The sequence below is a fragment of the Pan paniscus genome, chromosome 10, assembly GCF_029289425.2.
Source record: "Pan paniscus chromosome 10, NHGRI_mPanPan1-v2.0_pri, whole genome shotgun sequence".
In the NCBI taxonomy this organism is placed as follows: Eukaryota; Metazoa; Chordata; class Mammalia; order Primates; family Hominidae; genus Pan; species Pan paniscus.
The window spans coordinates 44,563,219-44,587,428 of record NC_073259.2 but is presented as its reverse complement, the minus strand read 5'-3'; the positions used below and the strand labels follow the sequence as shown (position 1 = coordinate 44,587,428).

General features: G+C 45.6%; 1 protein-coding gene and 1 pseudogene across 5 annotated transcripts in view; one reads left to right on the top strand and one right to left on the bottom strand.

Annotated features, from left to right (window-relative positions):
- FAM186B (family with sequence similarity 186 member B) overlaps positions 1-18,230 on the bottom strand; it is a 38,884-nt gene extending 20,654 nt beyond the window's left edge. For all 5 annotated transcript variants that reach the window (XR_008620413.2, XM_003825842.4, XM_008951174.5 and 2 more), the window contains exons 1-5: positions 7,049-18,230; positions 5,981-6,206; positions 4,853-5,035; positions 1,136-2,801; positions 433-625 (exon numbers count right to left, since the gene is read on the bottom strand). Coding sequence is in view for 4 of the 5 variants with exons in the window: in XM_003825842.4 (XP_003825890.2) it covers positions 433-625; positions 1,136-2,801; positions 4,853-5,035; positions 5,981-6,206; positions 7,049-7,144 (2,364 nt within the window). In the remaining variant the exon portion in view is untranslated. The remainder of the gene's footprint in view (positions 1-432; positions 626-1,135; positions 2,802-4,852; positions 5,036-5,980; positions 6,207-7,048) is intronic.
- Positions 18,231-21,725: 3,495 nt separating this feature from the next.
- On the top strand, positions 21,726-24,117 carry LOC106635369 (HIG1 domain family member 1A, mitochondrial-like; annotated as a pseudogene).
- The last annotated feature ends 93 nt before the right edge of the window (positions 24,118-24,210 follow it).

Genomic DNA, 24,210 nt, shown 5'->3' with positions numbered 1-24,210 from the left:
AGTCCCTGTGAGACAGTGAAGATGATGGCTGTGCACCAAGCCTGGAGAGCCACCAGACTGACAGGAGCAGGGCACGGAGAACCACAGGGGAGGGAGAATCACAGCCCAGAGCCAGGACTGCAGGATCCAGCTGCCTCCTCTTCTCCGGAAGAAATCTTCTCTTCCACAGATCTTTTTGAAGAGACGTCTCTCTCTCTCTCTGGGTTGCTCTCCCCAGAAACAGATTGGAAAGCTGCCCACCCCCATGCTCAGGCCGCCACCTGCCTTCACCTCTCCCTGGTGCAGAGGCTTTATCCTGCCTTCTCCTTTCCCTTCTGCCCCTGGTCCCGCAGTCTCAGCCACATCCCCATGGGTTCATTTCAGGCCCCAAGCTGACTGGCTGTGCTGACCCCAGGAGGCGGAGTGGCGGGGGGGTCGGGGTGGGAGGCCCACCTTGGGGAACATGGTCACCATGCTGCTCAGGCACTCTCGGCGCTTCTCCTCTAGGCCCTTCTGCTTGTCCGTCCAGGCCTGCAGCCTGAGACTCTGCAGGCGGTCAATGTTTTCCAGGAAGATGTAGAGGTTCTGGGCCTTGTAGGAAGCCTCCGTTTCTTTCATGATTTGTACATGGTTGATCGCTTCTTGCCTGGGAAAAGAGGAGAAGCAATTTAGGGGGTGGAGAGGCCTCCTCTATCCCCCAAGTCTGTTAACCAGAGATGACTTTGTTTTCTTTAATTCCTTAGAGCAAAAAGAGAAATGGAGGCTGGTGAGAGCTGGGGAAAATGGGGCAGAGAAAAGTGGGAGGTGGTATCAAGTGAGGAGCCTCAGGGCTGGGATGAAACAGGAAGAGAAAGGAAAGACAGGGGAGCACATTAGGTGGATTATAGACAGGGCCATGGGAAGAGAGGAAGAGAGAGGGAAGTTGCTTAGAGGAAAAGCCCACTACAGGGAGAGCAGTGGTCAGTGCCCTTCTTCTCACATCTTCAAGGGTTGCCCAAGGCCCCAGGCCAGACTTGCTTTCCAGGCCCCCACTCAGGAGACCCTGTCCAGGCCTGGGGTGGCTCTCCCCATCCCCCCTTGCCCTGTGTTCCTTCTCTCCCACTGGGTTTAGGCTCTGCCAACATATTGCTGCAGGTGGGTTCCAGGGAGGACCTACCGGAGGCTCTGGAGGCGTCTATAGAAGATGTACTTATGGCACAGGTACTGCAGCCTGAGCACGCCCAGCTCCATGGTGGTGGTGGTGAGCTCCAGTGCTTTGCTGCGCAGGTAGTGGGGCAGCCTCAACTCAGACTCCTCACTCAGGAGCTGCAGGTTCTTCCTCTGGGCCTCCATGTCCATGTGGTACACCTTCTCCTTAAGATTTGCAGGGGATATCTGCAAAGAGGGCCAGGTCAGCCTTCGGATGGATGTCCCAGTGACAGGAAAGGAGGCAGATTTCTTGGGCTTTGTGGGAACTCGGCGGGTCCGTGGTCTGTAGGTAAACTCCACTGAACTCATAGGTCTCTGCTTTCCCAGGGCAGGCTGCTGGGTACTAGGAGACATGGGCAAGTGTGGCCTCCTGCTTTGGTGAGCAGATTGGGTCCGGCTTGGGGCAGGCACTAATGATAGCTCTGCCTTCTCCAAGTCCCTCCATCGACTGGTGGGTGTGAAGATCCTCCTCTCCACATCCTCCCCTAGCTGCTCTGGCTCTCTCCGTGGGCTCTCCTGCTCCTTTTCTAGCTGGACCCATCTCCACTGTTGCTCCCTGGCCAGGTCTTCCAGCTTCCACTGCCGCAGCTTCTCCTGGTGCTCCTGCTCCAGCAGGGCCCACTTCTTCTGCCGCTGCTGCCACATCTCCTCCTCCTCCAGCCACAGCTGCCTCCGCGTCTCCCGGCCGAATTCCTCCTCCCAGGGCTCCTCTTGGCTCTCAGAGGTCACCTGCCTGGAGGTCTCTAGAGACAGCTGCTTGCTATAGTGGAACTTAATTTGGAGTCCTCCCTTCTGGAAGTAGTCCTCCTGGTCTTTGTCTTTGTGGCCTAAGCTTTCTGCCACCGGTCTTTCCCATTTCTTAGGAAACCTGCGATCTACTAAGGGTAAAAGCACAGGCTCAAGGCTCTCAGTGTCCTTGCTGCTGAACACATCTGCGACCCTCGAGCGCACAGTCATGGTGGAAAGTGGCTGGTGCCCTGCAGCTATAGCACCACTGTCCCGCATCATGGCCATGGGACTTGGGGGAAGTGGCGAGAACAACTGCTCCTCCTTCATCGGTTCCTGTTGGCTTTCCTCCATGACTGTTTCTTTCCTTGGGAGGGTCTCTCTCTCAGAGGGACCTGGGGAGTCAACAGAAACCTCAGCCAGGTCTTCTGCCTGACCTGTAGCATTCTGAGCCTTCTTCAGCTGGAACTCCAAGGCCTGCTTCGTCAGGAGAAGGTCATGGTACCTTCCCCCTAAGATCTCTACCTGCTTCAGCAGAGCATCCCTCCTGCTCTCAAGGACCTCCATGAACTGCTGGAAGTGCAGCCTCTGGCTGCTGAGCTCTTTGGTCGCCTGCATTTGCAGGTGCCTGTATTTGGTCTCCAGGCTCCTGTTCTCCTTGTGTTGGAGGATCAAGGCCTTGTTGAGGTTCTCCACCACAGTGGCCATGTACCTGATGGCCCTGACCTCCCTCTTGCTGAACATGGTAGAGTCCAGGAGCTCCTGCAGCATGGACGTCACCTCCGAGGCCTTCGTGTTCATGGTATGCTGGTCCTGGAGCATCTGTTCTGGGCTTAGTGGCTGAGGATGGGATGGAGATGTCTGTGGGCTTCTTCCCTGCCAGCCCTGCCAGAAGGTGCGTTTGGACACTGGGACAGGTAGAGAGAAAAAAGTCAACGATTTCTCATGGGTCCCAAGGATTGCATTGATTCTCCAAACCCTGCAGGGCCAAAATGGCAACCCCCTTAGGGATTTGGCGAGAGTAGGGAGCTGGGGCTGTATGTGGGGCCAGGGACAGTGCTGTCAGGACAGACCTCTGCTGAGTGCAGAGCTTGCCCAGAGCCCAGCCTCAGGGTCTGCCAGCTCCACAGCACCTGCAGAGACCAGAAGGGCCTGGCATAGGCAATCCAGCACAGCTCGCTGCAGCATCCTCCTGGTCTTCCATGTTCTCCTGGGGTAGAGTTATTTTTCTAATCATGCCACTTCCCAGCCTCAGTATCTGTGTTTGCCTCCTATTGTCAGCTACTCAAACCCCTTACACCCAACTAGGAAGCCTGGTTTCCCTTTCCCATTAGCACTGGACTCTGCTTATGGAGAATTTATCACATGGTCCTCCAACTGTTCACATGTTTTATGTTTTTTTTTTTTAATAACTAATGTCTTTTTCCATTTGGGGGATCCCTTTGATACTCTGAGGAAAGCAGCAGACCCTCTCTCCCCAGGAAAATGCACTACACACAGATTGTGCCTGCCATTAGCAGATCTCAATTTTTCAAAGGCTGGGTCACGGTGGTCATTGTACCCCCTTGGACCTACTATGTATAGAGCTGGTGGAGTGATTATCTTGGAGCATCCATTCATCTGCCTATTTAATAAACATCACTGGTGGAAAAAACAATGCTAACTTCAGATGAGGGGTAGAGGAAATATAAAAATTAAGGGATACTGAAGTTGGGCTAGCATCTAGCTAGTATTGTCAGAGAGGCCATGTGGCCTAGTGGTCCAGAGTTTAGATTCTGCAATAAGATAACTTGGGTTTGAATCCCATCTTTCTGATTTGCCTTGGGCAATTTTCCTAACTTCTCAGTGTCTCAGTTTCCCAATGTGAAAAATGGGGATAATCATAGAATCTATGTCATAGGACTTAGATTATGTATGTTTAGTGCCAAGTGCAGTAACAGGAACCTAGTAAGTGCTCAATAAATCATCCCTAAAAAGAAAGAACTAAAGATACAGTCTTTACCATTCATAAGTTTATAATCTAGTGAGGGTCTAAGTATACAATAAGTGTATTTGAAGACATAGTACGGTACAGATTGCAGAAGAGATTGTTTCCTTATCCACTTTTCCCTGCCTTCTCCCTCCTGCTGACCTTACTTGATTGATAATGAGGCTGGCCATGAGGAACAATGGTAAATGCTGATGGTTAACTATTGTTAATTAAGCCCTGAGCATGTTCCAAGCATGGTGTCAGACACCTCACACTGTGTGGAAGCCTCCCCACAAACCTGGAGCTAGGCAGTATCCTCTTCTGTTTATATATGAGGAAACTGAGGCTCAGAGAGATGAAGTCCTTGCCCAAAGTGATACAACCAGAAATTGACAGAGATGCAATTCAAACTCTTGAGTGAGATTAAGAAGCCAGAAAACCTATGTGTGGGGCCACAGCCTTTCCTTGTGGTCCCTTCTCTTCTCTGAGCTTCAATGTTCTCATCTACAAAATGTACGAGTTCGATAATATCAGGTTCTCCTAATGTTGATGGGAGTAAAAAGCCAAGGTTCAGCTATTTGCTGATGGACCACCTCTGCAGCAGCCTCTAGCTGAGCCTCCCCAACCTTCCTAGCTCTGTTGCTGGGTTTGGAGTGAGGAGAGGATGGCCCGCAGGTTCTAGCTGCTAACTCTAGCCCTCCTGGCCTCCCAGCTTTGTTCCTCAGAACCTACATGAGGCCACAGCTCCAGTGAGCACACCAGAGACCTGTCTCCACATCACACCTCCCTTAGCGCTGAAGGACAGCTCAGAGCTGCTCAGTGCTTGGCCTGGGCTCAACCCTCAGCCCCTCACCACTGCCCATCCATCTCAAATCAAACTTCTGTGATGGAGGAGAATCAGAAAGACCCCAGGCCCAGCCTCTGACTTCCCCTGCCATGGCTCCACCCCGTCCCCACCTAGCTCCCTGGCCAGGTGCTCCTAGAACCTACCTTGTGACCTTTTCTTTTGTCCTTCAATGAGAGTGGAGCAAAGGGCAGTGAGTGACTCGATGCCTCTTTTGGTGGCAATGAGGGACAGCGGTAACACTTTCTCCGTCGCTTCAATCCATTCGTCCAGAGCTGCTTCTTCCTCTTCACTCTTCCTGGGCCCGATCTCATAGGTCAGAGTGTCACCTGGAGAAGGGATGGGAGGTGCAGGCTGAGAGCAGTCTGTCCTCCAGGGGGACACAGACAGCCCTATAGCACAGGGTTTCCAGCAGCTGTGAAGTCACATTGATTTTACCTCTTACTAGCTATGTGATGTTGGGCAAGTCACTTATCCCCCTGAGCCTCAGTTTCCTTCCCTATAAAAGAACTGCGTGAAGATTAAATGAGATAATACATGTGGAACAGTTAACATGAGGCCTGCCATGTAGAAACTCACAATGGACATTAAATAGTATTGTCTGTACAGCAGAGAGGTATCTGACTTGTTACTGCTCTATGCTGATTGCCTAGTCCAACATCTGGACAACTGAATTAATTAAGCAGAATCAACAGCTCTGTCAGTCTTGAGGGCAGCTGAGGGACCACTGAACTAAGAGCTTCCAAGCATGGGGTAGTATGCAGGGGGCAGGGCACATACCAATACCATCTTCTTCCAACACTGGAGCATCCAGCACACAGCACACAGGTCCTGTGATGGGATGACTCTGAGCTGAGTGGGGGGTAGCACTTAGCTTTAGAGTTTAATGCGGCTGGCCCACACCCAAATGGCTGCACCAGTTGCTCACAGCTGGCATCAGGGCCCATGCAGTAAAGGTCATTCAGTGCTTTGAATATCACCCAGGGGTGCTCTATAAAATAGCTAATGTGGGTTTGAATTTAGTTTCTATCCTGCACAAAAATGAGATGTCACAATGGACCCGTGACTTAGGCTTCATCATATATTCAGCTAATGTCATGATCTGTGATGTTTGGACACTTCTGTGTCTGCCCCTCAGGAGCATGGAGGTGATGTGCTGTGACATGAGTGGTGGAATGCTTCACTGGAGAAGGGGATTTGTCCTGTGCTGTCCCTGTGCTCGCCACCCACACTCCCCTCCCAGAGGAGGCACGGTGCCCAGCCTGCAAACTCACCCCAGTCACCCAGCCAGCGGAGAATGTCATACAGGTGCTTCTCCTTCATCATAGCATCTTTGGAGAAGGAGGCAATTTTTTCCAGCAAGATGAATCTCTTCTTGCCCTTTGGATCTGTCTGCTGAGATTTGGCATTTTCTTTTAAATCATATCCTAATTCTTCCTGGAAGCGGTTGATGACACAATTGACATTGTCCAAAATGTCTGAGAGCTGGGTAGAAATATCCTATAGAGAAGCAGCAGATTGTAGTGTTAGGGCTGTGGACTTGAGCCAGAAGCCACATGCTAGCAGCGTGACCTTGGACAAGTCGCTTAGCCTCTTTGGGTCTCAGTTTTCTTATATTTAAAGTGGGAATCATTATAGTACCTATGTCACAGGGTTTCTGTAAGGATTAAATGAATTAAATATTTTAAAGTGCTTTTAATAGTACCTGGCACATTACACAAAAGTGGTAGCTTTTATTATCATTGTGATTATTAAGAAGGTCAAGAAAGTATAGAATACCAAAACCCCACAGCAAACATTTCTTTAGAATTTCAGAGGTTGCTGGGGGTTTCTGGATGTCTTTCCTCACAAGGATCCACAGGCAACAGAAGCTTGGAAAAGTGAGGCCCCAAGAAACTCTAGGATCAGAGGCTCAAGTAAAAAATGTACTAGAGCCTCATGTACAGGGTGATTTGAGCCTTTGGACATTTCCCCAACCCCTATGAACTTCCTGGGCTCAGCTTGGGGGATTCTGGAGGGTTGCCAAGAACAGATTCTGGGTCCTTTCTCCTGCCCTCTAAGACCCACCACACCACCACGATGTGCCTCAGGGCTATCCTCGAGCTTCCTGCCCCCTTCCCGGCCCCAGCCCTGCCTCAGGCGGGTGGTTGCTTTCAGCTCACCCTGCATAGGCCAAGTTTAGGAGAGAGATAATTTATACTAATCTGTCTGCAGACCCAGGTTGCTGAATATCCCAGGGCCTCTGAGGACCCAGAGCTGGAATCTCACTCAAACCTGGGATCAGTCCCCAGTCTCCGCATCAGATCCCAATGTAAGAGTGATTCCTTCATCTCAGGGGCTACCTCTTGAGCCCGAGTTAGCTGGGCAGCCTCAATCCTCAGGATGATGGCTTTCACTGATGTGGGAGTCACCAACTGTGGGGGGTCATCCTTCTCCATTTTGGATCACTCTGTCAGTCACAAAACATCCTGTGTTTCTGGTCCACAGGCCTGGACACACAATGTTGTCTGCTTTGGAGGTTAAGGGCACCAGGGTGTCTCCTGGGTACCCTCTGCCCAGGCACAGCTCCTCTGGTAACTGCCAAACGCCAGGTTCCAACTGATCCTCTTTTCCCCAGTGACATCATCAGTTTGATTAGAAGAATTAGGAGATGAGACTCCCCACTATCTAGCTTTTTGTCCATTACCTAACATATATTTACTTGACTTGTTGCCTTTTTTTTTTTTTTTTTTTGAGACGGAGTCTCCCTCTGTAGCCCAGGCTGGAGTGCAGTGGTGTGATCTCGGTCACTGCAACCTCCACTTCCTGGGTTCAAGTGATTCTCCTGGCTCAGCCTCCTGAGTAGCTGGGATTACAGGTGCGTGCCACCACGCCTGGCTAATTTATTTTTTGTATTTTTAGTAAAGACGGGGTTTCACTGTGTTAGCGAGGATGGTCTCGATCTCCTGACCTCGTGATCCACCCACCTTGGCCTCCCAAAGTGCTGGGATTACAGGTGTGAGCCACCGTGCCCGGCCTACTTGTTGCTTTTTAAAAATTACTAAATGTTATGCTCCCAAACAAAACATTAATGTCTACAAATAAGAAAAAGCAATTAGCAAAAGTTATTTTCCTGAATAAAATATTTTAAATTTGTAAAAATTAGAGCCAATCAATAACCAAATGGAGGCCAGGCTCAGTGGCTCATGCCTGTAATCCCAACAATTTGGGAGGCTGAGGTGGGAGGATCACTTGAGCCCAGGAGTTTGAGACCAGCCTGGGCAACATGGTGAGAGCCTAGCTCTACAAAAAAATTAAAAAAATAGCCAGGCATGGTGGCACATGCCTGGGATCCCAACTACTTGAGAGGTTGAGATGGGAGGATCACTTGAGCCCAGGAGGTCAAGGCTGCAGTGAGCCATGTTCACGCCACTACACCCCAGCCTAGGTGATAGATACCCTGACACACACACACACACACACACACACACATACACAAACATACAGAGGGAGGAACATCCCATAATGCTAAAGATGTCAATTAATAAGGGGAACATAATTCTAAATGTGTATACACCTAATAACATTGCTTCAAAATACATGAAGTAAAAAGCTTCCAGAACTGAAAGGAGGAATAGGTAAATCCAAAATTATAGTTGGAGATTCCAGCACTTCTCTTGCAGGAGTTGATAGAAGTAGCAAAAAATAAAAAGTATAGAGGTTTTGAAAAATACTATCAACCAACTTGACTCCATTGACAGTCATAGAACACTTCACCCAACAGCAGGACACATATTATTCCCTACGCATATGGAACAATGATCATATAAACCATAATTTGGGCCATAAAACAAGTATCAATTACCCTAAGAAGTCTTAAAATAATACAAAATATGTTCTCTGACCACTATGGTATTAAACTATAAATCAATAATTGAGAGATCTTTGGAAAATTCCCAAATATTTTACAAATTAAGCAACATACTTCCATATAACCCTGAGTCAAACAAGAAATCACAGGGAAAGTTATGAAATACTTTGAACCGAGTAAAAATAGAAACATACCACAATTTTGAGGATGGTGCCAAATCAGTGCTTAGAGGAAAAAACTAGAAAAGGAAGAACAAAAAAACCCAAAATAAGCAGAAGGAAGGAAATAATAAGAATAAGAATAGAGACCAATAGAAAACAAACAAAAATAGAAGAAAATCAATGCAACTAAAATCTGATGTTTTGAAAAGATTAATGCAATTGATAAAACTCTAGCCATATTTACCAGGAAGAAAAGAGAGAAGACAAGCTACCAATATGAAGAATAAGAGACTACAGACTCTACAGTGGGAATAATATGAGAGAGCAATATGAAAAACCTTTATGCCAATAAAGTTGGTAAATTAGATGAAATGGGCAAATTCTTTAACATACGTAACCTATCAATGCTCACTAAAGAAAAAAAAAGCTTTGAATATCCGTAAATCTACTAAAGAAATTGGATTCATAATATAAAAAACCTTTCCCTCAAAGAAAACTCCAGCCCCAGATGGTTTAATTGGTGAGTTCTGCCAAACATTTAAGAAAAAAAGATACGGTTCTATAAAAACTCTTTCAAAAAATTGAATAGTAAAGAACACTTCTCAAATCATTTTATGAGGTTAGCATTATTTTTATTTTATTTTTTAATTTTTTCTGAGACAGAGTCTTACTCTGTTGCCCAGGCCAGAGTGCAGTGGCGTGATCTCGGCTCACTGCAACCTCCACCTCCTGGGTTCAAGTGATTCTCCCACCTCAGCCTCCCTAGCAGCTGGGACTACAGGCGCGTGCCACCACGCGCAGCTAATTTTTGTATTTTTAGTAGAGATGGGGTTTCACCATGTTGGTCAGGCTGCTCTCAAGCTCCTGACCCCAGGTGATCCACCCACCTTGGCCTCCCAAAGTGCTGGGATTACAGGCATCAGCCACCGCACCCAGCTGAGTTTAGCATTATCTTGGTACCAAAACCAGAAAAACATGACAAGAAAAGAAAAAAAAGTACTACAGACGAATATTGCTCACAAATATAGACATAAAAGAAAATGAATTGATTGGGAGGCTGAAACAAGAGGATTGCTTGACTCCAGGAGCTGAAGTCCAGCCTGGGCAACTTAGCAAGACTTCATACCTTAAAAAAAAAAAAAAAAAAGTTGGCCGGGTGCGGTGGCTCATGCCTGTAATCCCAGCACTTTGGGAGCCTGAGGCGGGTGGATCACTTGAGGTCAGGAGTTCAAGATGAGCCTGGCCAACATGGTGAAACCTTGTCTCTACTAAAAACATAAAAATTAGCTGGGTGTGGTGGTGTGCACCTGTAATCCCAGCTACTCTGGAAGCTGAGGCAGGAGAATTGCTTGAACCCAGGAGTCCTGGTTTGCAGTGAGCTGAGATCATATCACTGTACTCCAGCCTGAGTGACAGAGCAAGACTCCGTCTCCAAAAAAAAAACAAAAAAAACACTTTTTTTCCCCAAGATGGCAGATTTGCGGCTGTTAGTGTGCCTCAGTCACTTGGAAATTGCAAGGTAGTGCATAAAGATCAACTCTGTGGGCTTTAATTCAAGAAAGAAAATGGGAATCCAACAGAATCATGAAGAACACCCTAGGTCTCAGGGAGGAAAACAAAGGCAAACAGCCCCTGTGATGGCATTTGGCTCATAAAAGTGAGTGAAGCCCCAGTACATGAGAGAGGCAGACAGGCTCTTTCCATCCAGTGGAAAGGGCACTTCGGGAAAGTGCCCTTTCCACTGGAGATACAAGCAACAGAGGCCAAGGGAGAGCACTTTGTTTCTCCCAAGTCCTGGAGGTATCTTGAGAAGATATTTGGAGACACTGAGAAGGAAAGACATTGGGAAAAGCTGTAGGCATTTCCCAGGCCCAGGATGCCACTTTTAATCCAGGCATACAAAGTTAGTCATTCTTTGGCGACACAGTAGCGTGGCCACACAGGCATTTTAGTCTTGGGCCAGAGATTGGAGTGCCTGCTCTCGAGGTGCATAGAGGTTTCTACAGCCAGAATTGTAGAAAGCACCTTGCAGTAGGTGCTGGCAATGTGCTCTTCCCTGTCACAGGACTGGGGTGGGAAAGGGACTGCTATAGCTGTGGTTTCTCCTAGGCAACAAGATGCAACCAGGGTCAGCTTGGTGACCTGTGGACTGGTCTGAGTGAGTTATTGCTTGGTATGCTAGACTGTTCTCCTGAGATCATGGTGCAGTGGGGCCCTCTCAGCTCGACACTCAGGGAGATATCCAGGCATTTGGAGCACCCACTCACCCAGATCAGCAGCCTGAGCTGCCCTATCCTTCCTGTGCAGACACTCTAGTGAAGTGGGGCTCACTCTGCTCCACACCCAGGCAGATCTTCAGGCATTTGGAGCACCTGCTTGCCTGCATTTGCAGTCTGAGTTGGCACACCCTTCCTGTATAGAGACCATGGTGAAGAGGCACCCTATCCACCCCATGCCCAGACAGATCTCTAGGCAGTCGGAGCATCCGTTCACATGAATTAGCAGCCTGCCACCCCACCCTCCCTGTGTAGAGATTGTGGTGCAGCAGTGCCCTCTGCATTCCACACTCAGACACCTGGAGCATGCACTCTCCTGGATTAGGAGTTTAGGCCACCCTGGTTCCTTGTGCATAGAACTTTGGGCCAAGGAGGTTTCCCAACTCAACAACTAGCAACACCTCTGGGCAGTGGGTGGCAGCCCACTGGATTCTCCCTTGGTGTTGGTGCTGTGCCTGCCATTGAGGGACCTGTAGACAGGCCTGCTCTGGTCCAGCCCCACTCATCTTACCTCCTGGGACTGAGCAGGGAGCTCAAGCCACTGTGCATTCCATGGATCAGCCCATTGCCTGAGGCAACAGAGAGCTTCTGCCAGTAAACAAGGATCAAGAATATACCCAGCCACGTTGGCCACAGCTGGCTCTTACTTATAAGTACCATCTACTGGCCTGTACATCAAACCACACAACCCAATATAAAATCTGCTGATAGTATACAAGGCTATAGAAGCAAAGCCAAAAGACCCAATCTAATATTCTCTACAGTCATTACCCCCTAGGCAGGGGAGAAGGAAAGGGAAGGTGAAAAAAAAAAAAACCCCGATATTATAGGGAAAGAAATAAAAAGAAAAAAATTCTGCCCCCCCACCCCACACACAAATTAGAATTGCCAGCATCTCCAGATGAGAAAGAACCAAAGCAAGAATTCTGGCACCATGAAAAATCTGAATGTAGTGACACCACCAAAGGATCACACTAGATGTCTAGTCCTTAACCAAAATTGAAACTCAGAAATGACAGATAAAGAATTCAAAGCATGGATTGCTAGGAAACTCAACAAGATCCAAGACAAGGTTGAACATCAACCTAAAGAAACTTCTAAAGCAATCCACAAAATAAAGGAATAGATAAACATCTTGAAAATAAATCAGTCAGAGCTTCTGGAATTGAAAAACTCAGGCTGGGCGTGGTGGCTCACGCCTGTAATCCCAGCACTTTGGGAGGCCGAGGCGGGCGGATCATGAGGTCAGGAGACCGAGACCATCCTGGCTAACATGGTGAAACCCCATCTCTACTAAAAATACAAAAAACTAGCCAGACATGGTGGTGGGCGCCTGTAGTCCCAGCTACTCAGGAGGCTGAGGCAGGAGAGTGGCGTGAACGCGGGAGGCAGAGCTTGCAGTGAGCCAAGATTGCGCCACTGCACTCCAGCCTGGGCGACAGAGCAAGACTCCATCTCAAAAAAAAAAAAAAAAAAAGAAAAACTCACTTAAAGAATTTCAAAATACAATTGAAAGCTTTATCAATGACTGGACCATGTAGAAGAAAGAATTTTGGAGCTTGAAGTTTGGTCTTTTGAACTAACCTAGTCAGACAAATATATAAAAAAGGTAATTTTTAAAAATGAACAAGGCCAGGCACAGTGGTTCATGCCTGTAATCCCAGCACTTGAGAGGCCAAGGCGGGCGAATCACTTGAGGCCAGGAGTTCGAGACCAGCCTGACCAACATGGTGAAACGTTGTCTCTACTAAAAATAAAAAAATTAGGCCAGGCACAGTGGTTTATGCCTGTAATCCTAGCACTTTGGGAGGCTGAGGCAGGTGGATCATCTGAAGTCAGGAGTTCAAGACCAGCCTGGCCAACATGGTGAAACCCCATCTCTACTAAAAATACAAAAATTAGACAGGCATGGTGGTGGGTGCCTGTAATCCCAGCTACTCAGGAGGCTGAGGCAGGAGAATTGCTTGAACCTGGGAGGCAGAGGTTGCGGTGAGCTGTGATCCCACCACTGCACTCCAGCCTGGACGACTGAGCAAGACTTCATTTCAAAATAAAAAAATACAAATACAAATACAAAAATTAGCCAGGCGTGGTGGCATGCACCTGTAGTCCCAGCTATTCAGGAGACTGGGGCATTAGAATTGCTTGAATCCAGGAGGCTGAGATTGCAGTGAATTGAGACTGCACTGCTGCACTTCAGCCTGGGCAACAGAGCAAGACTGTGTCTCAAAAAAAAAAAATAAATAAAAATGTAGGCCGGGCGCAGTGGCTCACACCTGTAATCCCAGCACTTTGGGAGGCCGAGGCGGGTGGATCACGAGGTCAGGGGATCGAGACCATCCTGGCTAACACAGTGAAACCCCGTCTCTACTAAAAATACAAAAAATTAGCCGGGCGTGGTGATGGGCGCCTGTAGTCCCAGCTACTCAGGAGGCTGAGGCAGGAGAATGGCGTGAACCCGGGAGGCGGAGCTTGCAGTGAGCCGAGATCACGCCACTGCACTCCAGCCTGGGCGACAGAGGGAGACTCTGTCTCAAGAAAAAAAAAATGTAGAGACGGGATTTCACCACGTTGCCCAGGCTGTTCTCATACTCCTGGGCTCAAGGAATCCACCCGTCTCAGCCTTCTAAAGTCTGGGATTATAGGTGTGAGCCATGGTACCCAGCCCTCAACTTTTTTTTTTTTTTTTTGATACAGTCTTGATCTGTCGCCCAGGCTGGAGTGCAGTGGTGTGATCTCGGCTCACTGCAACCTCCACCTCCCAGATTCAAGCAATTCTCCTGCCTCAGTCTCCCAAGTAGCTAGAACTACAGGCACCTGCCCCCACGCCAAGCTAATTTTTGTATTTTTTGTAGAGATGGGCTTTCACCATGTTGGCCAGGCTCATCTTGGACTCCTGACCTCAAAAGACCCGCCCACCTTGGCCTCTCAAAGTGCTGGGATTACAGGTGTGAGCCACCACACCCGGCCCATCTGCATTCTTAAAAGAAAAGTAATTCCAACCAAGAATTTCATATCCTGCCAAAGTAAACTTCATAATTGGGCCAGGTATGGTAGCTCACACCTGTAATCCCAGCACTTTACCATCCTGGCCAACATGGTGAAAGTCTGTCTCTACTAAAAATACAAAAATTAGCTGAGCACAGTGGCACGCACCTGTAGTCCCAGCTACTTGGGAGGCTGAGGCAGGAGAATCGCTTGAACCTGGGAGGTGGAGGTGGCAGTGAGCTGAGATCATGCCACTGCACTCCAGCATGACGACAGAGTGAAACTCCATCTCAAAAATAAAATAAAATAAAATAAAATAAATAAACTTCATAGTTGAAGGAGAAATAAAAGATTTTCCAGACAAGCAAGTGCTAAGGGAATTTGTTACCACTAAACTAGCCTTACAAGAGATCCTTAAGGGAGTTCTAAACATGGAAATAAAATAACAATACCTGCTACCACAAAAATACAGTTAGGTGAATAGCTGACAGATTCTATAAAGCAACTGCATAATAGAAACTACAAAGCAATCAGCTAGTAACTTCATGATAGGATCAAAATCTCACATATCAATATTAACCTTGAATGTAAACAGTCTAAACGGCCCACTTAAAAGGCACAGAGCTGCAAGTTGGATGAAAAAACAAGACCTGTCTGTCTGCTGTCTTCAAGAGGCCCATCTCACACATAATGATACCAATAGGCTTAACATAAAGGGTTGAAGAAAGATCACACAAATGGATCTTTCTTCAAAAACAGCAAGGGTCACTATTCTTAGATAAAACAGACTTTAATCCAACAAAGTTTTTTTTTTTTTTTTTTTTAAAGGGACAAAGAATGGCATTACATAATGATAAAGGAAGCTTGTCCAACCTGTGACCCATGGGCTGCATGCGGCCCAGGACAGCTTTGAATGCAGCCCAACACAAATTCATAAACTGCCTTAAAACATTATGAGGTTTTTTTATGTGTGTGTGTTTTTTTTTTTTTTTTAGTTCATTAGCTATTGTTAGTGTTAGTGTATTTTATGTTTGAGCCAAGACAATTCTTCTTCCAGTGTGGCCCAGGGAAGCCAAAAGATTGGATATCCCTTTCAGATAAAGGATTCAATTCAACAAGAAGACTTAACTATTCTAAATATATATGCACACAACATTGGAGCACTTAGATTCATAAAACAAGTACTTCTAGACCTACAAAAAGACATAGACAACCACACAATAATATTGGGAGACTTTAACACCCCAATGACAGCATTAGACAGATCAGCAAGGCAAAATACTAACAAAGAAATTCAGGACTTAAATTCGACACCTGACCAATTGGACCTAATAGACATTTACAGAATACTCCAACCACCAACCTCAGAATATACATTCTTCTCATGTGAACACAGTACACACTCCAAGATCAACCACATGCTTGGCCATAAAGCAAGTCTCTATAAATTCAAAAAAATCGAAATCATACCAACCATATTCTCACACCTCAGTGGCATAAAAATAGAAATCAAAACAAGAAGATCTTCAAAACCACACAATTACATAGAAGTTAAACAACTTACTCCTGAGTGACTTTTGGGTAAGCAATAAAATTAAGGCAGAAATCAAAATATTCTTTGAAATAAATGAAAACATTCCAAGAGGAATGTTTACAGCACTAAATGCCTACCTCAAAAAGTTAGATCTCGGCCTGGTGCAGTGGTTCACGCCTGTAATCCCAGCACTTTGGGAGGCCGAGGTGGGCAGATCACGAGGTCAGGAGATCGAGACCATCTTGGCTAACATGGTGAAACCCCATCTCTACTAAAAATACAAAAAATTAGCCGGGTGTGGTGGTGGGCGCTGTAGTCCCAGCTACTCAGGAGGCTGAGGCAGGAGAATGGCATGAACCTGGGAGGCAGAGCTTGCAGTGGGCCCAGATCACGCCACTGCACTCCAGCCTGGGCGACAGAGCAAGACTCTGTCTCAAAAAAAAAAAAAAAAGTTAGATCTCAAATTGGCCGGGCGCAGTGACTCATGCCTGTAATCCCAGAACTTTGGGAGGCTGAGGTGGGCAGATCACTTGAGCTCAAGAGTTCAGACCAGCCTGGGCAACATGGGAAAACCCCATCTCTACAAAAAATACAAAACTTAACCAGGCATGGTGGCATGTACCTGTAGTTCCAGCTACTTGGGAGGCTGAGGCGGGAGGATCACTGAGTCCAGGGAGGTCAAGGCTGCAGTGAGCTGTGATCACACCACTGCACTCCAGCCTGGGTGACAGTGAGACCTTGTCTCAAAAAAACAAAAACGAACAAAATAAGAACTGGCCGGGCACGGTGGCTCACACCCGTAACCCTAGCACTTTGGGAGGCCTTGGTGGGTGGATCACCTGAGGTCAGGAGTTCAAGACCAGCCTGGCCAACATGGTGAAACCCCGTCTCTACTAAAAATACAAAACATTAGCCAGGCATGGCAGCGGGTGGCTGTAATCCCAGCTACTTGGGAGGCTGAGGCAGGAGAATCGCTTGAACCTGGGAGGTGGAGGTTGCAGTGAGCTGAGATTGTGCCATTGCACTCCAGCCTGGGCAACAAGAGTGAAACTCTGTCTCAAAAAAAAAAAAATTAAAAAACAAAACAAAACAGAACTACCATTCAACCCAGCAATCCCATTACTCGGTATACACCCAAAAGAAAATAAATCGTTCTACCAAAAAGACACATGCACTCATATCCATCACAGTGCCATTCACAATAGCAAAAACATGGAACCAACTTGATTCCATGACATGACCACCAACAGTGTTTTGGATAAAGAAAATGTGGTCCATGGATATACTAGACAGCCATAAAAAATAATGAAATAATGTCCTTTGCAACAACACGGATGCAGCTGGAGGCTATTATCCTAAGCAAATTAATGCAAGAATAGAAAACCAAATACCACGTGTTCTCACTTGTAAGTGGGAGCTAAACATTGGGTACTTATGGCCAGAAAGAGGCAACAAAAGACACTGGGGAGTACGGGAAGCAGGAGGGAGAAAAGGAGGAAAGGGCTGAAAAACTGACTATTGGGCACTGTGCTCAATATCTGGGTGATGGGATCAATCATACCCCCAACCACAACATTCACGCAATATACCCATGTAACAAACCTGCACATGTACCCCCTGAGTCTAAAGTAAAAGTTGTGGGAGCTAAGCTATGAGGACACAAAGGCATAAGAATGATGCAATGGACTTTGGGGACTCAGAGGAAAAAGTGGGAAGGGGGGTGAGGGATAAAGGACTACACACTGGGGCCGGGCGCAGTGGTTCACGCCTGTAATTCCAGCCCTTTGGGAGGCTGAGGTGGGCGGATCACGAGGTCAGGAGATCGAGACCATCCTGGCTAACACAGTGAAACCCCGTCTCTACTAAAAATATGAAAAATTAGCCAGGCGTGGTGGCGGGTACCTGTAGTCCCAGCTACTCGGGAGGCTGAGACAGGAGAATGGCGTGAACCCAGGGAGGCAGAGCTTGCAGTGAGCCAAGTTCGTGCCACTACACTCCAGCCTGGGTGACAGAGCGAGACTCCGTCTCAAAAAAAAAAACAAGACTACACATTGGGTACAGTGTACACTGCTCAGGTGATGGGTACACTTAAATCTCAGAAATCACCACTAAATAACTTATTTATGTAACCAAACACCATCTGTTTCCCAAAAACCTATTGAAATTTTTAAAAATTAAAAAAAAATATGATCACAATTACAAATGGAAAAAAGTAAAAGCTGAATTTATTTAAAAACAACAACAAAAGAAAATGAATTGAAAGCTACTGACTAGACTAAAAAGTATTTGCAAACATGTATTTGATAAAGGAGTTGTATCCAGAATAGATAAAGAGCTACTACAACTCAACAAGAAGACAAACAACCCAAGATTCAAATACACACATCACGAAAGAAGTTATACAAATGGGCCAGGTGCAATGGCTTACGCCTGTAATCCCAGTACTTTGGGAGGCTGAGGTGGGTGGATCATGAGGTCAGGAGTTTGAGACCAGCCTGACCAATATAGTAAAACTCCGTCTCTACTAAAAATACAAAAATTAGCTGGGTGTGGTGGCACCTGCCTGTAGTTCCAGCTACTTGGGAGGCTGAGGCGGGAGGCTCACTGAGTCCAGGGAAGTCAAGGCTGCAGTGAGCTGTGATCATGCCACTGCACTCCAGCCCGGGCAAAAGAGCAAGATTGTGTCTCAAAAAGAAAAAAAAAAGAAAATATACAAATGGCAAATAAGCACATAAAAAGATTCTCAACTTATTAGTCATTGCATTAGGGAAATACAAGTTAAAACCATGAGATCCCAACTCTGATAAGAATCAGTCAGATGATAAAAAGTGTGACAATACCAAGTGTTGAGGAAGATTTTGGGAAAGTGAAACTCTTATATGGTATATTGCTGGTGGGAATGTACAGCCACTTTGGAAAAGAGGTTGGCAGTTTTTTTTTTTTTTTTGAGATGGAGTCTTGCTCTGTCGCCCAACCTGGAGTGCAGTGGTGCAATCTCGGCTCACTGCAACCTCCACCTCCCGGGTTCAAGCGATTCTCCTGCCTCAGCCTCCCAAGTAGCTGGGATTACAGGTGCCCGCCACCATGCTCGGCTAATTTTTGTATTTTTAGTAGAGATGGGGTTTCACCATGATGGCTAGGCTGGTCTCGAACTCCTGACCTCAGGTCATTCACCTGCCTCGACCTCCCAAAGTGCTAGGATTACAGGCGTGAGCCACCTCACCCAGCCAGCAGGTTTTTAAAAAATATGCATTAGCATATAGCCCAGCAATCCCACTCCTAAGTATTTAAATATTTATTATAAAACATATGTCCACACATAAATCTATACAGAAGTATTGATAAACCTGAAAACAACCCAAACACAACAGTCCATTAACTGGCGAATGGATAAACAAATTGTAGTATGTCCGTGTGATGAAATATACCACTTCACATGACAAAGGAATGAACTACTGACACATGCAATGACATGGAAAATTTCAAAAGCATTATACTAATGAAACAAGCCAGACACAAACTCCTACAAACTATATAATTCCACTTATATGAAATTCTAGGAAGGCAAAACAATAGTGATAGAAACCAGATCAGTAGATGCCAGAAGCCGGGTCAGCAGGGAGGAGACTGACTGCAAAAGGGCACAAAGGTTTTTGAGTAAAGGAAATGATGATGGTGATGGTCACATGACTGGATACATTTGTGAAAATTCATTGTATTGTACACTTAAAATTGCCATTATATGTAAATTACACCTCAATAAAGTTGATTTTTTAAAATGCAATGTTGTGTAATGCTCGAGACTGTGGAGGGATTGTGGGCAACCAGGGCAAAGGGCTAGCAATTAGGAACTTACTGGAGGGTGTTAGGAAATAACTCTTCCTCCTTTGTCAATGGTGAGTCTCCTTTATTTGCATACCCTTTTCCCCTGGGACTGGGATGCTCCCTCTTGTAGACATTAGTCCTTCTTAGCCCCTCTCACATGAGCAGCTTGGTGGCCGGCTACAACACCTTCACCACAGTTCAAAGGCCATAGTTTGGTGATCGCTAGCCCGGGAGAGATGTTTACAAACTTTAAAACAAACAAACAAAAAACCACCCAACCCCTTCTCAAGCAAAGCTGTATGCAGACCCTCACTAACCAAAACAAAAGCAATATTTTGGCTGGACATGGTGGCTCACGCCTGTAATCCCAGCACTTTCGGAGGCCAGGGCAGGCAGACGGCTCGAGCCCAGAAGTTTGAGATCAGCCTGGGCAAAATGGTGAAACCCCATCTCTACAAAAAATACAAAAATTAGCCAGTATGGTAATACATGCCTGTAGACCCAGCTACTCAGGAGGCTGAGGTGGGATGGTCACCTGAGCCTGGGAGGCAGAGGCTACAGTGAGCTGAGACCACACCACTGCACTCTAGCCTGGGTGTCAGAATGAGACCCTGTCTCAAAAAAAAGCAATATTTTATTAGTACACATTTACATTATAAGTTTAATTTCATGATAGCTTTCTATTATAAAGTCATTTAATGTCAACAAGCCTGTTTTCATGAACCCAGAAATTTGATATTCATATGTATATTTTTAAACTACTATTTTAAAACCAGTTAAAATATACTTAAAGTTTCTGGGTAAAAAATGGTAGATTGAACATGAGCATCCAAATTTGTCCACTGAAAACCCATGTAGCCAAGGGATTTTTAAAGGCATAAATCCACAAGGACAGGGAAACAGGAGAAGAGACGAGCAAAATATTTTCAGAAGTGGAAGCCAGATGGATGAGAGATTACTCACTTACACTAGAGAAGGACAGATCCTAAGGCAGCGGCAGAACTATATGGCAAATGGAATTGGTTGTGCCAGACCAGAGATGGGCAATCTCCTCTGTCTGACCACCCTGAGAAGGAAAACCTAGGAATGCTGACATCAGAAGTTCCCAGCCAGATCACTGTGCAAAGAAGCTCATGACTGGCCGGGTGTGGTGGCTCACACCTGTAATCCCAGCACTTTGGGAGGCTGAGGTGGGTGGATCACAAGGTCAGGAGATCGAGACCATCCTGGCCAACATGGTGAAACCCCGTCTCTACTAAAAATACAAAAATTAGCCGGGCGTGTTGGCACGTGCCTGTAATCGCAGCTACGCAGGAGGCTAAGGCAGGAGAATCGCTTGAACCAGGGAGTTGGAGGTTGCAGTGAGCTGAGATCATGCCACTGCACTCCAGCCTGGCGACAGAGTGAGACTCCGTCTGAAAAAAAAAAAAAAGAAGCTCATGACTGACAAGCCCATCCATGTACCACCTGAACAGAGAACAAATGCTTCCAGTCAGCTTTTAGGTGACCCATCCTTAAGTGTGAGCAGACAACCAAGGAGTCTAAGACCTCCAAGAAAAGAATCTAATATAGAAGACAGAGACCAAAACAACAGAAAAAGAAATCTGGAGCAGAGATTATGTAGAGAAAAAAAAATGACAGAACTATCAGTAACAGCTTCTGAGAAAAGATAACCCTGAAACAAAATATGCTATAAAAAGGACAATTCGGAGAATAAAAATAAAGTGAAAGTGATTAAAACCTTTAAAAGATGGAAAAACTCAGAAGAATGGGAAAATAAAGTTGAGGAAATCTCCCAGAAAATAAAGTAAAAAAGATGCAAAGCTAGAGAGAAAAATAAGAAATTAGAAGGACCAGTTCAACAGGTCCATCGTCCAAGTAATGGGAGTTCCAAAAAAGAAAGAATAGAGAAAATAGGAAGAAATCACCAATAGGATGATTCAAGATTATTCCCCAAAAGTGAGGGGCACTGAGTGCCCAGCACAATGGAAGATAATAGCCACTCACCAAGACATATCACTGCAATTTCAGAACATTGGAAACAAGAAGTTCAGAGAGGGGAAAAGTCACCTAGAAAGGACAAGGAATTAAAAGGCTTCAGACTTCTCATTCTCCACAGCAGTGTCAGAAGCTAGAAGACCATGTAGCAATGCCTTCATAATTCTGAAGGAATTCATTACCCAGCCAAACAACCAATCCAAGGGTCACAGTTGAAAAATGACAACAGCAAAAACGCAAAGTTCCAAAATAATTTACTGCTCCCTTTCTCAGGAAGCTTCTGGATGATGGTCTCCTCAAAAAAGCGGGAGTATTATAAATCAAGAAAAACACAGGCACAGGTGGGGATCAGAAGCTGGTTGGTGTGTGAGGGGGTTTTCTCGCTCTATGGAGATTATTCAAGCGATCACTGTGTCAACAAACACAGATGTTTCCCTTTCTTCATATGATGAAAATCTAGGGATCCAAACTTATTTGAAAAGCTAAAGAGGCACCATTCATCCCCACTGGAATGGCAGGTTTTGCAGCAATTGTTGCATATGTTTATACAAACTGAAGAGCAGGGAAAATACTAAAATGTTGCATCATCTGATCCACATGTGTGTGGCAGCCCAAGGCTTTGTTGAAGGAGCAATGACTGTTGGTATGGGCTATCATTCCATGTATTGGGAATTCTGGGCAAAACCTACACTGTAGAAGAGATGCTATCTTGGTTTTGTTGGCGGAGCTTACTTTAGTTAGACATCTCTTTTTTTTTTTTTTTTTTTTTGAGATGGAGTCTTGCTCTGTTGCCCAAGCTGGAGTGCAGTGGCACAATCTTGCTCACTGCAACCTCTGCCTCCCGAGTTCAAGTGACTCTCCTGCCTCAGCCTCCTGAGTAGCTAGGATTACAGGTGCTCGCCACCATGCCCAGCTAATTTTTGTATTTTTTTTTTAGTAGAGACAGGGTTTCACCATATTAGCCAAGTTGGTCTTGTACTCCTAACCTCAAGTGATCCACCCACCTCGGCCTCCCAAAGTGCTGGGATTACAGGCATGAGCCACCGCATCCACATCTCATTATTGAAGCTACATATTAATGATTAAAATAAACTATTTGAGTGGGTTCAGCTGATAACACGGCATTGTGAATACTGGCCTTCTTTCTTGCAGGCTTGATTTGCCTGGTGACTGAATTACTAGTGACTAGTTTACTAACTAGGTCATTCAGGGGAGTCAAATTAACACAAAAGAAACATGTCACCTAAAAGATGGTGTTGAAATGTCCACCTTCTTAAACTGTTAAGATAAAATTAGTTCTAAAGAAGATAGCAAACCAATCCTGAAGTACTCCTAGTTTGCTGCAGAATCTTGCATGTTTTGGATGTTATATGAGTTCTATTTGCCCCAGTTAATTTAACTTTTTTCTGCCTGTCTTGTGGACTGGCTGGCTCTTTTAGAACTCTGTCAAAAAAGTGCATGGAGGTTGGGCGCGGTGGCTCACACCTGTAATCTCAGCACTTTGAGAGGCCGAGGCAGGTGGATCACGAGGTCAGGAGATTGAGACCATCCTGGCTAACACAATGAAACCCCATCTCTACTAAAAATACAAAAAAAAAAAAAAAAAGTGCATGGAATATAACTTGTAAAACCTCCCACAGCTGAAAGTATATATGTGTATGTGTTTAAATCAAATCTAGGAAGCTTACAATAGAGCTGCATAGTAGTAGTATTTATTAAAGAATCATAACTGTAAACATGAGAATAACTTATGAATTCTAGTTTAGTTCTTTTGTAATTGCAGACATCTGTATTTGCTGCTGTAATATAAGGATAATTTTAAAATGTCATCTTAAAACAGAAACATGTATTTCAAGCACTCATGGAAGGTAACTGAAGAACACTTTTTAAATGGAGAAAATGTTATTTTCTCCGTAAGAATTGTAAACGTTAAACATATTACCTATAATGGAATTAATGATTTATAAGTAAGCTGGTTTGAACAGACATTATACACATGCTTTTCTATACTACAGAATGCCATTACACTTGTGAAATTCTCTTGTCTAACCTGAATTTACATTCCATGGTGATAACATGGTATATGTATTGTTATAAAAATAAGTGACCATGTCAAAAAAATAAAAAAAGAAAAGAAAAGCATAGAATATGGCAAATAAAAATCCCACAGAAGAGTGAGGCAGCCAGGCAAAGTGACTTACGCCTGTAATCCCAACACTTTGCCAGGTTGAGGCAGGCAGATCACTTGAGCTCAGGAGTTCAAGTCCAGCCTGGCCAGCATGGTGAAACCCCATCTCTACTAAAAATACAAAAATTAGCCGGGTGTGGTGGTGCATGCCTGGAGTCCCAGATACTTGGGAGGCTGAGGCAGGAGGATAGCTTGAACCCGGGTAGTAGAGGTTCAGTGGGCCACTGCACTCCAGCCTGGGCAACAAGAGCGAGACTCTGTCTCAAAACAAAACAACAACAACAAAAGAATGAGGCAAAGAACATGCCCAGGAGAATGAGAAAAGAGATGCCAGGTTGCCAGATGTGCAGCAAGGTGAGGGGATGAACAGTCAGATTGGAGAAGGTCAGCAGTCTCCAGCAGTGATGTCTTCAAGAAGATGAAATGGAGAGAATTCTCTGCTATATCTAGATATTCTGAGAGGAAATTTAAGCAACTGGGGGAAGAATTTGAGGTAGATTTTGTGAGAAATACATAGAAAATAAATGATTTTAAAAAACAAGATTATTAATTCCAGGAAAAATAAAAGTTTGTGCAGGAAAAAACACAAGGTCTCCCTGGGGAGGACAGACCCAAGGAGGAAGCTGGGCAGGGAATTCCAGGGTCCCAGGTATTCAGAATATGGTCTAATCCTGGGCAAGTGTG